A 12502-nucleotide genomic window follows, 5' to 3' on the forward strand; every position below is an offset into this window, starting at 1 on the left:
AAATTAAAAGTAAAAGGGTGGAGTAGAATCTACTATGCTCCATCAATGAAACATTTTAAAAAACCACAAACCCCTTTGCTAACTATTAGTGAAGCATAAGGAAGAAGCATTTTTAGATCCCAAACCAATAATCAATCATGAAAACCATTTGATAGCAATTTAAAAAAGAAAAAAAATATTGTAACAGACAAGGAATCAATGAATCAATAAGGCACAGAACTGAGGATACAAATACAAGGATAGCAATTCCTACTCAAAATGAGCTTAATATTCCAATGATGAACACAACAAATATATAATGCTTTCTGTGGCAAACTTTTCAGAATAGTTTAAAATAGTATCTTTTAAGATAGGTAGAAAATAATAAAGACCACAGTGCATAACAATTTGGCTGGATTTGGCACTTTTTGTTTTTCAAATTGATTGCTTTTAAGCACCGGCCCCCCCCCCCAAAGAAAAGAGGAGGGGATTATACTTAATATTCAGTGTTGAGATGGTCTTACTTTCCTCAATTAAAATAAAAAGAATTCTCTGAACATTGCTAGTAGGATATAGAGTGTTAAAATACAGTATATAGACTAAAGCAGCAGCAACATTGTGTAAAATAAATTCTAAATTATACCTGACATTCAGTTTATATTTACTAAAGACTTTTATGTTACTGGAGTAGATTTTAAGAGTTTTACTAGTCTAGACAAATGAAAATATAGAAAGTAGTTAAAGCATGGTTGATTGATATTCTAAACAATATTGGTCAACCAACGAGCCACTTAAAACTTGGCAAATTGTAAAAACTTTATTCTATCACTATTTAAAGATTTCTTTAAAGGACAATAAAAAGCAATCTTCTATGGGAAAAGAATCTAAAAAAAGACTTCTACATGTTAAGGACCATGCCTGGGTGAAGGGGCAAGTTAATTCTCCGAGAGCCTCCGAAGTTGTGGATTGTGATACTTGAGGGAGTTGCGGGCAGCCTTTACTTATACAGGTGTTGTTTGTGGACTGAAAATGAAATAAATTGGAGGCAGAGGGAAGAGGAGAGAGGTTAAACGACACAACTGCTTCTCAGTGGAGAAGTCAGAGAATAACAATTGCCTCTCAGTCTCCTTGAATCACCATCATCCTCTCATAAGAGAAGAAAAAGTCTACCAGAGGTAAAACAAAGTTACATATTGTGTTCCCAACATTTACAATAGTCAGAAAAAAATGGAAAAAATCTTAAGGCCTAAATAGAACAAAAAGTATTATATAATAATATATAATATAAATATATATTTGCCATCCATGCATTTTTTATTTTAATAAAATATGTGACCAACTTACCAAAACCAGGAACACTTTTGAGACTGGATTTGAGGCAGATTTTTTCTAATCTGAGGTAGCTATAACGCATTAGGCAATTCCACAAAAACATCCAATCCATTCTTGTCCGGTGATTCATAATAATAACACTTCTCTCCCCAGGAACAAAAGCATCACCTGTTATGATCACTTTTACACGAAATATGGTCTCCAGCAAAGCCTAAGAAAACAAATTAATTTAAAATAATGACTTCATGCCAGAAGGAATTACAAATAAACAGGATAGCTTTGAAAAGTCTAGTTCAACTTTTTATATAATTCAAAAGAAAACCTACAATACCTCATTTCCCTGCCTCAGTTTCCCTGAATTGTTCTGTCTCAGTTTGCCTGGTGGCCACCCCCCCCACCTTCCTTGACTCATTGGGACTGAGAGAATAGGGGCCTCAAATTCTACTCTCGCATCCCAATGAGTCTTAAACTCCAGATGGCTTATTTCAAATGCATGGTTATCTCCTGCCTCAAACATCTGACTCCTGTTCAACCACCTTCTTGACCTCCAACCTGTCAGAATTAAAAAATTATTGTCCTTTCCTGGAGTTTTCACTCACCCAGTGTTCTGCTCCCTCACCCTCCTTACCTTTGTTTCCCTGATAGATGGAGTACTAAAAAAGTCTCTGGAATTACTTGCTGGGTGATGGATTCTTTGAGACAAGAGTCCCATTCAGCCAGCTGTCTTCATTAGTCCAAATTCTCCCTTATTAAAATATTAAAAACCTAATCTCTGTCTTGCCTCAATTTCTCTGGCATTAAGCTATACATAATAGAGATTCAGTTTCATGTACAACCTTGTTTTTCTTTTTTACACCTTATAATGGAAATTATAAGTTCAGAATTTTTTTTTAAAAAGAGAAAAAAAGAAATGTGGGTAATATAAAAATTAGAAATTTCAATATCTATCAAAAACAAAATGACTTCTTTAGGATGAATCAAAAGCATATGTATCTATCTTCCTAACTTATATAATATTATAGACAACTTAAAGTCTAATAAAGATGAACAGATTCCTCTAAAAGAAAAAAGAAAAATACATTTATCCCAGCTCCATCATCTTGATCAAGTTACATAACTTTTAACTTCAGTTTACTAACCAATAAATCTTACTTTCCTCTACTGGATGTTTTGGACCAGTTGCATACTTAGTTATTTCAATAGCATAAGGAAGGCATTATGAACTTCTGAATAGTTGGCTCACAGGCTCATAACAAAACTGGAAGGGACCCCTGAGGTCATAGTCCAACTTCTTCATATTACAGCTAAGAAAAATGAGGTCTAGAAAGGTAAGATGACTTGTTCAAGGTTACACAAAGCCAGAGCCAAGATATGAACATCAGTTGTTTCTATGATTAGAAATCCATAGATATTTGAAAGCTATTAGTTTTTGACTCTTCTACAAAACTTAGTAAAATTGCTTAACATGCAAAAAAAGCAAGTTGTTTATCTTTTATCCAACTAAAAAAAATTCTACTAGGCAAAAGAGCAGGCCAATGTCAGAAAAAACAACATAGTAGACTGAAAGCAAGGGCAAGGATAGTCTGTAGCTGACATTATTTTCAAGTTTTAAGAGTACCAGATCAAAATGTGGGTCAATAAAATAAGGCAAAATGAGTGTCTGTGTCTCATTTTTACACATAGATTTGCTAGTATCACTACTTAGATCTTGCAGCATCACTCCTCTGTTCAAAAATTATCAATGACTGCCTGGTGCCCACCAAATAAATTCATGCTCCTTTGTTTAGCACTCAAGGCATACAACAGTCTGTTACTACTCTGCTTTTTCAGCATTATTTCATATTATCTCCCCTTTCTTCCTTCAACACATAAACTTTTATTTCTAGTCAAACTGTACAAATCTCTAATCACAGAACATGCTCTCTAGTCTCTGGAACTCACCAACCCGCTCTATAAATCAGTTATGTCTATAATATCTTTCATTTGCCTCATGAATTCTTAACCAACCCATCAGAGGGCCTTTCTTTTCTCCTAGAGAGTTTGCCACATTCCTCCACATTATCATACCACAGTTCTCATTAAAATGAAGAAAGACTATGTGTGATGGACTTGGCGCTTTTCAACAATGACAATTTCAATAGACTTGTGCTAGATGAGTTATATGCATCCAGAGAGATCTATGAAGACTGAATATGGATCAAAATATAGTATTTTCACCTTATTTTGTCGGTGGTGATTTGCTTTTTTTTCCTCTTTCACCTTTTTCATCTTATTTTTAAAATGACACATATTCAAAGCATGACGAATATGGAAATATATTTAGAAAATTTACACATTTAGCCTATATCAAATTTTGTTGTTGACAGAAGAGGGTGAAGAGGAAGGAGCAAGAAAAAGCTTGGAACACCAAGTTTTGCCAAAGGTAAATGTTGAAAATTATCTTTCCAGATATAGGAGATTAAAATAAAGTATTAATACACTCTTCTATATGATAGATTGTTAAAAGTATGTCTCCACCCTTAACCATACTAAACAACCTCAGTTTCTTTCAAATGTTTCTCAGATCAATCAACAAGTATTTATTAAGTGCCTGGCCCTTTCCTAGGCAATAGGGATACATGTACAAAGTATAATATAAATTATTTTTATTCAAGTTTACATTCTCTTGGAATACATAGATCAGTTCTTTAGCCCCTTTTCCTGTAATCCAATCTTGGACAGATTCCATTGTTTCTCAAATTCCTTACCCGTAGGAATTTCATATAGGACCTAAAAAGACAGAAGGTCCTTTTTCTTGAACTAGTTACTAATTTTACCAATTTTACTTTTATCCCCTATGTCCTAAAGAAAATACAATCAAAGATTACAAATTACTAATTTTCACATCCAGTTTTCAGGCGTAGATTTTATATGAAATCTGATTTACAGGGGGATAAAAATGATTTATTTCTTTTAAAAAAAAAAAAAAAAAAGAAATCTTCTCTCCTTATATTAAATGAAACTAATCTCTCCATCACTGAACAAAGCAAAATAGTAAACTAAAGCTAACCAACAAAGTGATTGCTTGAAAAGTATGAATTTAACACTGCACCTGCACTGTCCTACCTCTATCCCATCCTAGAAATAGGAGGTGCATCTCAGTATTTGCTCCACAGGGAAAAACTGCCATGATAATCAGAATCTATCTGATGTAAACTAAGATCATGGCGGGAAAGGGAGATCCTAGGTTAAAGAAAGCCAAAAGATCTCAAAACCTTTCCAATCTCTGGAACCTCCAGTTCATAGGGAAAAATCCCAGATAGGAATCCCATTCAATTGGAGATCTTGACATGGGGCAAAATCACTACTTTCTATTGGACTGAAAAAAATGCTCCCTGGTTTGGGACCAAAAGAAAAAACCAATATAACCAAAAGCTGTGTGCCCAGACCTTTGCAAATAATCCTAACAGGATTTTGTCTGCTAAGAAAGTTGTTTTCTTGATGTAATGAAACCATTTTTTTGCCACAAACCTCACGCCTATATTCATTCGGATTTGAGAATTTTTTTGCAAAGCCTTCTACCAGCTAGGGGACCTCATTCCTGTCAGGGGATCTCTCAATCCCCATTTCTCACACCTCAACAGGTTGGAGTTAGGAGAGTGCAGTTCTTAAAGAACTAGGAATACTGTTTTTTTCTTCATTTGATCATCTTCATAAGATCATAGATTTAGAATTGGAAGGGAACTTAGAGGTCCCTGATTCTAACCTCTTATTTTACAGATAAAGAAGCTAAGGCATAAAGGTTTAAGTGATTTTTGATCACAGAAGTACTATCAGGATAGAAGAATTCTTTGGTTCAGACAGAACACTCATAGAAACTTTACACAAAATTTCTTCCTTTAGATTAAGACAGAAGCTGAACCAGACAAAAATATTTACTCTATTAACCTTCTTGTTATGTAGTGGAATCCTCTGAGTCTCCTGCTAAGCCAGGAGACATTAAGTCTGATTAAATACTATTTAGAGCCCCCTTTCCCAGATTGCTATTTTATCATTCTTTTTATATGATGAAGTTAAAAGGCATATATTTCATTTCTTACCATCTTTATCTACCTATTCATTGTGTGTTTTCTATTTTCAAGCAGAACAGACAATGGTACTAACATGGTTGTAAGATACATCATAACTCCAACCAGGATTTTTATGTATTTTAAGACATGGTATACAGGAATATATCAGGTGGAATTAGAACTCAACTGGTTATAAGAAGGGAGAGATTATGAAATAGCTAGGGCCCATAACAGGTATGGACAATCATTCAATAAACATTTATTAAACACCTATACTAGGTGCTGGAGATATAAAAAAAGTCCCTCCTCAAGAAACTTACAATGAGGAAGAGGAGGAGACAACGTGGAAACAAAAAACACAAAGCAAGATAAATATAAGATAAACAAGAAATAACAGAGGAAAGGCACTAGAATTAATAAAAAGGGTTGAAAAAGGCTTCCTGTAGAATATGTTATTTTAACTGGAATTTAAAGGAAGCCTAGGAATCAACAATCACAGGGTAGAAGGGAAAGCATTCCTAGCTAGGGAAAGAGACAGACAAAATGCCCAGGGAAAGAATTCAGGGGAGATGAGATAATAGGCCAGAAAATCCAAGCTCTACATATTCTCCCCACAAACAAGACAAAACAGGGCAAACACAGAGTAGGTTAAAAACAAATAAGGCAATTAGGACAAAAATAAATAAATAAATAAATAAAATTCATCCTGAAGGGTTAGAACAAGAGGGAAAAGTAGACATAGAAAAAAAAAAAAAAAATCACCAATCACCACCTAAAAGAGATCCTACATAAAAAATCTATAGGAACATCACTAACTTTGGAGAAAAAAAAAAAAAAAAGAAACTTTTTAAGAAGCAACAACAGCAGTAGCAGCAACAACCACCAATTCAACTATGCTGGAGCTACAATTAGAATTACTCAAGATCTATTAGTGATTATAATAAAAGAGTGCAGGGCTTGATATCCTACATATTAAACATCAAAAGAACTAGGATTGTGGCCAAAAACGTTGTATCCAATAAAATTAAGCATAAGATTCCCAGCACCTAGCATAGTGCCTGGCACATAATAAATATTTAATAAATGTACTGCTGGCCACAAATGAAACCAAACAGATTAAAATTAAAAAGAAAAAATGCACCTAAGTAGAAGAATGGTTCGAATGGTTCAAAAGTCTTCTTGAAAAAAATAAAGGCATATTTGCCTTATGCCAAAACACAGTTGGTTTTCTCACATATCCAAAGGCAATGTGAAATACTACTTCATAGGATCCTTAATCTTAATTGCAGTGCTGATGAAGAACATAAGTAATGATGATGATAATAATGAAGAAAAAGAACATGAGAAATGAAGACTGCCATAAAGATAAGTACAGCTTATATACAAACATGTTATAGAAGATAGGAAAGCTGAGGCATTCTGAGAAGAACTCAAGATTTCCAAATTCAATCAAACTGTATTTTCATACTCTGCTTCTAGGAATCCCCAAGTTACCTTCAGAGCTCAGCTCGAAAAACTATTCCTCTATGAGGTCTTTCCTGATTACCACAGCTACTAATGCCAACCCCTAAATTTATTTTATATATATTTTACATACCAATATGGTAATACTTCCTATAAAATATAAACATCTTGAAAGTTATGTTTGATTTTTATTTTAACTAATCCCTAGAACCTAGCAAAGTACTTGTCACATAACAGACAATATATGCTTACTGAATTACTGATATTCAGTGACATTAGTACAAAGAAAGGATTTGGGAAAGAAGAAAAAAAAATGCTGAAAAACACAGCAATCATAGGAGTAAAAAATGTAGAGGGTGTAAAAGCTTGTGCAAAATTCTTGTGCAACAAGAAGTTGTCTTTGAGTATAAAGAGATGTCTTCAAGAAGAAAGCTCTTGTGAGAACACTGGCCATGCACTGTGTGCAGAGTTCAAAACTAGAGTGATTTCTCTAGGAAAGGGTTCAGATGTCTTGTCTGAAGATATTGTATTGATTGCACCAAGCCCTGAAATACTGCAGAGCCTTCTGAATGAGATCCATAGTCATTCAAAAGATTTCTGCATATAGCATAACAGGCATCTATTATTTGGACTTTGATACACAATTGTATGGATAATTGTTCTGGTTAGCTTTCTGGAGGTCTTGCCAGTTTCAGCAGAGTAATTACCATGAGAATAGTCACAGATAAAGTCCAAAAACCTTTATTGTCTCCCTCATCTGTTTCCTTGCCTGCAGCTCTGCTAGCTTTCTGAAGGCCCTCCAAAATGGGTCTTAGTTTCAGTGGAGGAATGCAGGACAGTCACCACTAGGGTTTCTATCTTGAAGTCTCTCTTGGCTGAGTTTGTCCCCAGTTTATATGCTCTATTACAATTACATCATTACAGTATATTGAGTACAAACCAATCATTATATCACTAGAGAAACATTATTTATTATAAGATTAAATCAATCATACTGATAGGGGTTGAGGTCCCTTTAAGATTCCTTTCTGATTTCCCAACCCCCATGGCTGAATATTTGGGCCTAGCCCCCACCAGATCTGAGCTGGCTTGGGTTTTCTCAGCCCCTACAAACAGTTTCTTCCTTATCTGAAAAGCCCGCCAAGAACTTGGAACCGCCCACAATCTCCTTTTAGGTATAAAAGAGCCAAGCTGGAGCTCTCTCTGTGCAGGAGCCCTTCCCCCCAAACATGGTATCCTTCTGGCCATGTAAGGGTTCCTGCCGCCCCTGGCATCTTTCTAACTGAACTTTACTTCCAAATTTCTACATAAACCTTTTATTTATCAATCTAGGTTTTCAGGCCTGTAAATTCATTTACAGGGGACACTGCACCTCATGGGATTATCTTACTATCTTTGGCCGACCAACAGGGTTCCACCTTTCCTTTCTCTCATCATTTGGTGGCCGTATACGGGGACCCCAAAAATTGTTACCCTGAAAACTAACCTTAACCTTTTCAGGTCTCTCAGAACCAATCTTCGTCCTTAGCAGTTCGCATAGCTTTGGGAAGAATATCTGTGTTCCTACCCTCGTCTCACTCTATCTCTAAAACATAGGGCACCCAGACCAGGTTTGAGCTAGGTTTTGAGTCTCCAGTGGAGATTACTTGCTTTTCAGGCAAAAAAGTCCTCCTTTTGTCTCACTCTAGTCTCTAAAGGCTTCTTCCAGAGACAAAAGACCTTCTTTTCCAAGGCATTTCTAATCCCTTTATCTCGCCAGAAAAGCCTGCCCTCAGGCCAGAACTCCCAGACACTGGGGAGAAAGTGTCTTCTTCACCCCTCCCCCCACCACATAGCTGTTCATTCTGAGGATCCCTCCGGAGTCCCAGGCCAGCAGTCTCCTTGATCTCTTTTGGGGGAGAAATCTGTGTTTGAGCCCCTCTTGCACTCCACCGTAGTGGTCAGGCTGTAGCCACAAGGAGAAAAAGTCTGGATCGGGGTGAACTTGGAGATGTATCTCTACCCTACGGAGTGAGCCTTTACCTTTGCCACAGGAGAAGTACTGGGTAAGATAACATCTCTCCCTTCCCCCATCCTCTCTCTTTTCCAATCTCTCCCATGTGGCTTGGCAACCTGCCATTTAAATGCTTCCATCCTGTCCCCTTCTTGGAGTACAGTGGGGAGATTTGGGGACTCTTTTCAAGATCTCTAGAAAAGTCTCCTACTGACTTTTAAAAAGGTACTTTGCCGCAACTCTGAACACTCCTCCTATAGTTTTTACCTGGCTCTTAAAGGAGCCAGGCTTTCAGCCCTCTCAGAGAACTAGCTTATCCCATACACTTTAAAACTAGACTCGGTTTATCTGATTTAGTCATCCTGCATTAGACCATGCTCTCTAGGCTGGATATAGGATTTTAAAACTGCCCATTTTTTTTTCTAAGCCCCAGGGCACACTTACCTGCTCTAGGACAGATAAAGCCTAGACAGAGAATTTAAACTGCTCAAGCCTTTCTCTGTCTCAGTAACCTTGCAGGTGAGAATTCCTGACTTCTTTCTCTCAGTCCAGGACTTTTAGCTCCTAGCACACTCCTATTTTTCTTGATTAGCATTCTATGCCCCTGCTAATAATTAAAAGATTCCCTTTCTAGTTCTAGTCCCAGCCAGTCTAGAACTTCAGAAAGGAGATCTTTGTAATTTTGGATGGGGAATAAAATTCCGAATCAAGGTAAATTGTTAAGAGAGTGAGAATAGTTTCTTTTGTTTTCTCCTTTTTTTCTCTCATCTCCTGACTGCAGGCAGGCAGGTGTGAATTAAAAGAGAGATTGAAACTATTTTTTAAAAACACTTAACTACTTTTAATTTGGCACCTCTCTAGAATCTTTCTGTTCTGATGTTCTCTTTTTTTACTCCCCCAGTTTCCTTAAGCTGATCTCTTTCTTGCCTCAACTTCTGGCATTTCAGTCCAAAAAGCCCAGGGATATAGAATATGAATAGATTTTCCCTCAAGCTGCCTTTTAGAGAATGGCTAAATTAACACCTGAATTCTATGTAGAGTTCCAATCTCTCTCTCTACTCACCCAACCCCCAACTTTCTTTTCAGGAGTCCCATATCTCCAATTAGGGTCTGACTTTTGTAAATACTCCAAACGTCCTCACACCCTGTGCTGTAGGATGTATTGTCTTCGACTCAACCACTATTCTCTGCATAAGTGCTAGCTGCCTTCCCCTCCCCCTGCCTCTTCTAACAGAGTAGGGAGGGGTCAAGAGGGATTTCTCCACACCCACCTTCCACAGAGAAGGTTCTGAGATAGACCCTCCTTCAAATTAATTGATCTATAAACTGGTTAACTATTGCTGCATAAAACTATTTAACTATTGCTGGAAATTTGCTAGTCTATTATGTATGATTTGATAATTTCTGTAAACAGGGGAGGAAGGAAACTGAGATTTCAGCTGGTCAGGAAATTAGGAAAAACTGATGTATTATTTCATTAAGTTCAGGCTGAATTGGAAACTATTTTACTCTTTGCTTAAAATTTACTAGACTATGATTTGCTGAGTTATATTTTAATTCTGAAATCCCTTATTCAGTCTTTTGGGATTATTCTTTTAAAAAAAAAAAAACAAAAATCAGACACCTGTCCAAGGACTAGCAGCCTCTCTGATCTGTTTTTCCCCTCCTGTTACCCCAGTTCCTTAATTATTACTTCAGCATTTCAATATCAGGACCCTAATGGTTTGGGGTGGCCTGTCTTGGTCTAATTGCATAATTTACTCAGAAATCTGTCCTGCCCCAGAGAGAAAGAGAGAATGGAGTTCTCACTCCCATTTTTTCCCTCTCCTTGGGGTGCCCTCTTATGGGCAGCAGGACAGCCTTGAGCACTGCTACACAGCAGAGGCTGAGTTAAATGCACAAATGACTAAAGACTGTCCATCTCGGGCTGAGATGCCCCCCAACTGCAGAGATTCGAACAGGGAGGCTTGTGTGTCTCTCTGAATAAGGAGTGCTGTTCTATGCTAATAATTCTGGGATTATCGGGTCCTTTCCACAAGTCCTTGCATTTTCTAGTTTTAGTCTGGTTTATTATTGTCCTGACTCAGTTTCCCTAATTCTGGACAAGGTAAAAGATTTTTTTTTTTCTTTTCCTATTTTGCAGTGGACATCCAAGCCACTTCAGGCTTGGGTCGTTGTTAGAGCTCTATGCTCGGGCACAATTCTTTACGAATTGCTGCAGTTGACAAAAGGGTCTCCTTTTGTCTCACTCTCTGTCTCTAGAGATAAGAGGCTGCAAGAATTTAGAAAAGTAAAAGCTTTTACCTGTCCACATTCTAGACACATCTCTGACTCAGTCCTGCCTCAGTTTTCCTGCCTCTTAGTTCTGCATAGAACTCTTAGTTCAGAATACTTGATAAGATTTTATGTTTCAGAATAGCAGAATGTCTCTCCCATCCCAACCTATAGGAATCTCTTATCAAGATGCTGTTTCCATTGATTATGTCATTTCTCTAGAGACCTACTCCCATATTGCTCTTGCCTCTATTTCAGTCTTCCCGATTTACTGTTCATGAAGTAACACAAACCCCCACCCTCTATTAGCGAGGTGGACAGCTCAATTTCCCAGGACTTGATTGATGCTGTCTTGGAGGTCACACGCTCAGCTGGATATATTTGCAATATATCTCTGCGGAATAGAGACAACAAAATAAAAAGTTTTTGTCGTATCTCTCTCTCTCTCTTAGGGAGGCCTAAAGGGAATGAAAGCTATAGAGTTGGGATCCGGTTACTGCCTCTCAAACTCCACTGAACAGATTAACTAATCTATCTCTACCTACCTTCACAGGGCTTCCCTGCTGTTAAGACAGACTCAACAAATTTAGCCCCTTTGAAGCAAACAAGGTTGGGAAAGAGCAATAATCAAACTTAGCCTGGGTTTCTATGAATGCCATCCATACTTTGGTAGGATTTATTTCTAAAAGTTTAACTGCTAACTTCTTGAATTCTCTTATGTGCAATTAGACCTTCTGTATATTATTGTATTTGCATTGGATATTTTAAAAGCAAACTGACTTGTATGAATTATGTTCACTTATAAAACATCTTATAAAACATCTACTTGGATATGAACTTATTGGGACAAATTCCTTACTGTTATCAATATAAGGTTATGATAAATATTTGTTTAGAATTTATGTTCTTGCATTTTTTCTTCATGTAATTGATACTAAGATCAGAGCAATAGTCAATAGAAATTGTTAATGCAATTCAATTATGTCATACCTTGCTGTTTTCAGCCTGATTATATGTAATCATTGTATCCTAAATGCTTGGCCAAATAAGTATTTAGCCTGGTCATCTGTCTGCCACTGGACAATTAATAGATATCTGTAAGACCAAAACCAATTTCTAACACCTGTTGGTTTCCTTTTATCTCGCTAACCTGAGACTCTCAGTTCTCTTCTCATGGCAACTCCTGCCTCCAGACACTCAGAAAGAAGCAGAGGTGCCCTTTTAATGCAAATCTCTTCTAGACATAAGCCTTAGAAGACTCCAGTCTCTGCCCTGAATTCAAGTAGGAGGAGCTGCCTTCTCACCACCAAAGAACACCACAAGGGTTGACCTGGCCCCCCAGTGTCCTGCTCCCTGGTAGGAATTTGAGGTCTGGCCCTGCTTCCCTTTTATCTCAGGACAGCCCGAACAC

General features: G+C 37.1%; 1 protein-coding gene across 1 annotated transcript in view; it reads right to left on the minus strand.

Moving 5' to 3' along the window:
- LCLAT1 (lysocardiolipin acyltransferase 1) overlaps positions 1-12502 on the minus strand; it is a 115340-nt gene that overhangs the window by 57769 nt on the left and 45069 nt on the right. The window contains 1 exon segment of the mRNA XM_074288253.1: positions 1324-1522. Within this exon segment, the coding sequence (XP_074144354.1) occupies positions 1324-1522 (199 nt within the window).

Source organism: Sminthopsis crassicaudata, chromosome 2 (assembly GCF_048593235.1).
Source record: "Sminthopsis crassicaudata isolate SCR6 chromosome 2, ASM4859323v1, whole genome shotgun sequence".
NCBI classification, from domain to species: Eukaryota; Metazoa; Chordata; class Mammalia; order Dasyuromorphia; family Dasyuridae; genus Sminthopsis; species Sminthopsis crassicaudata.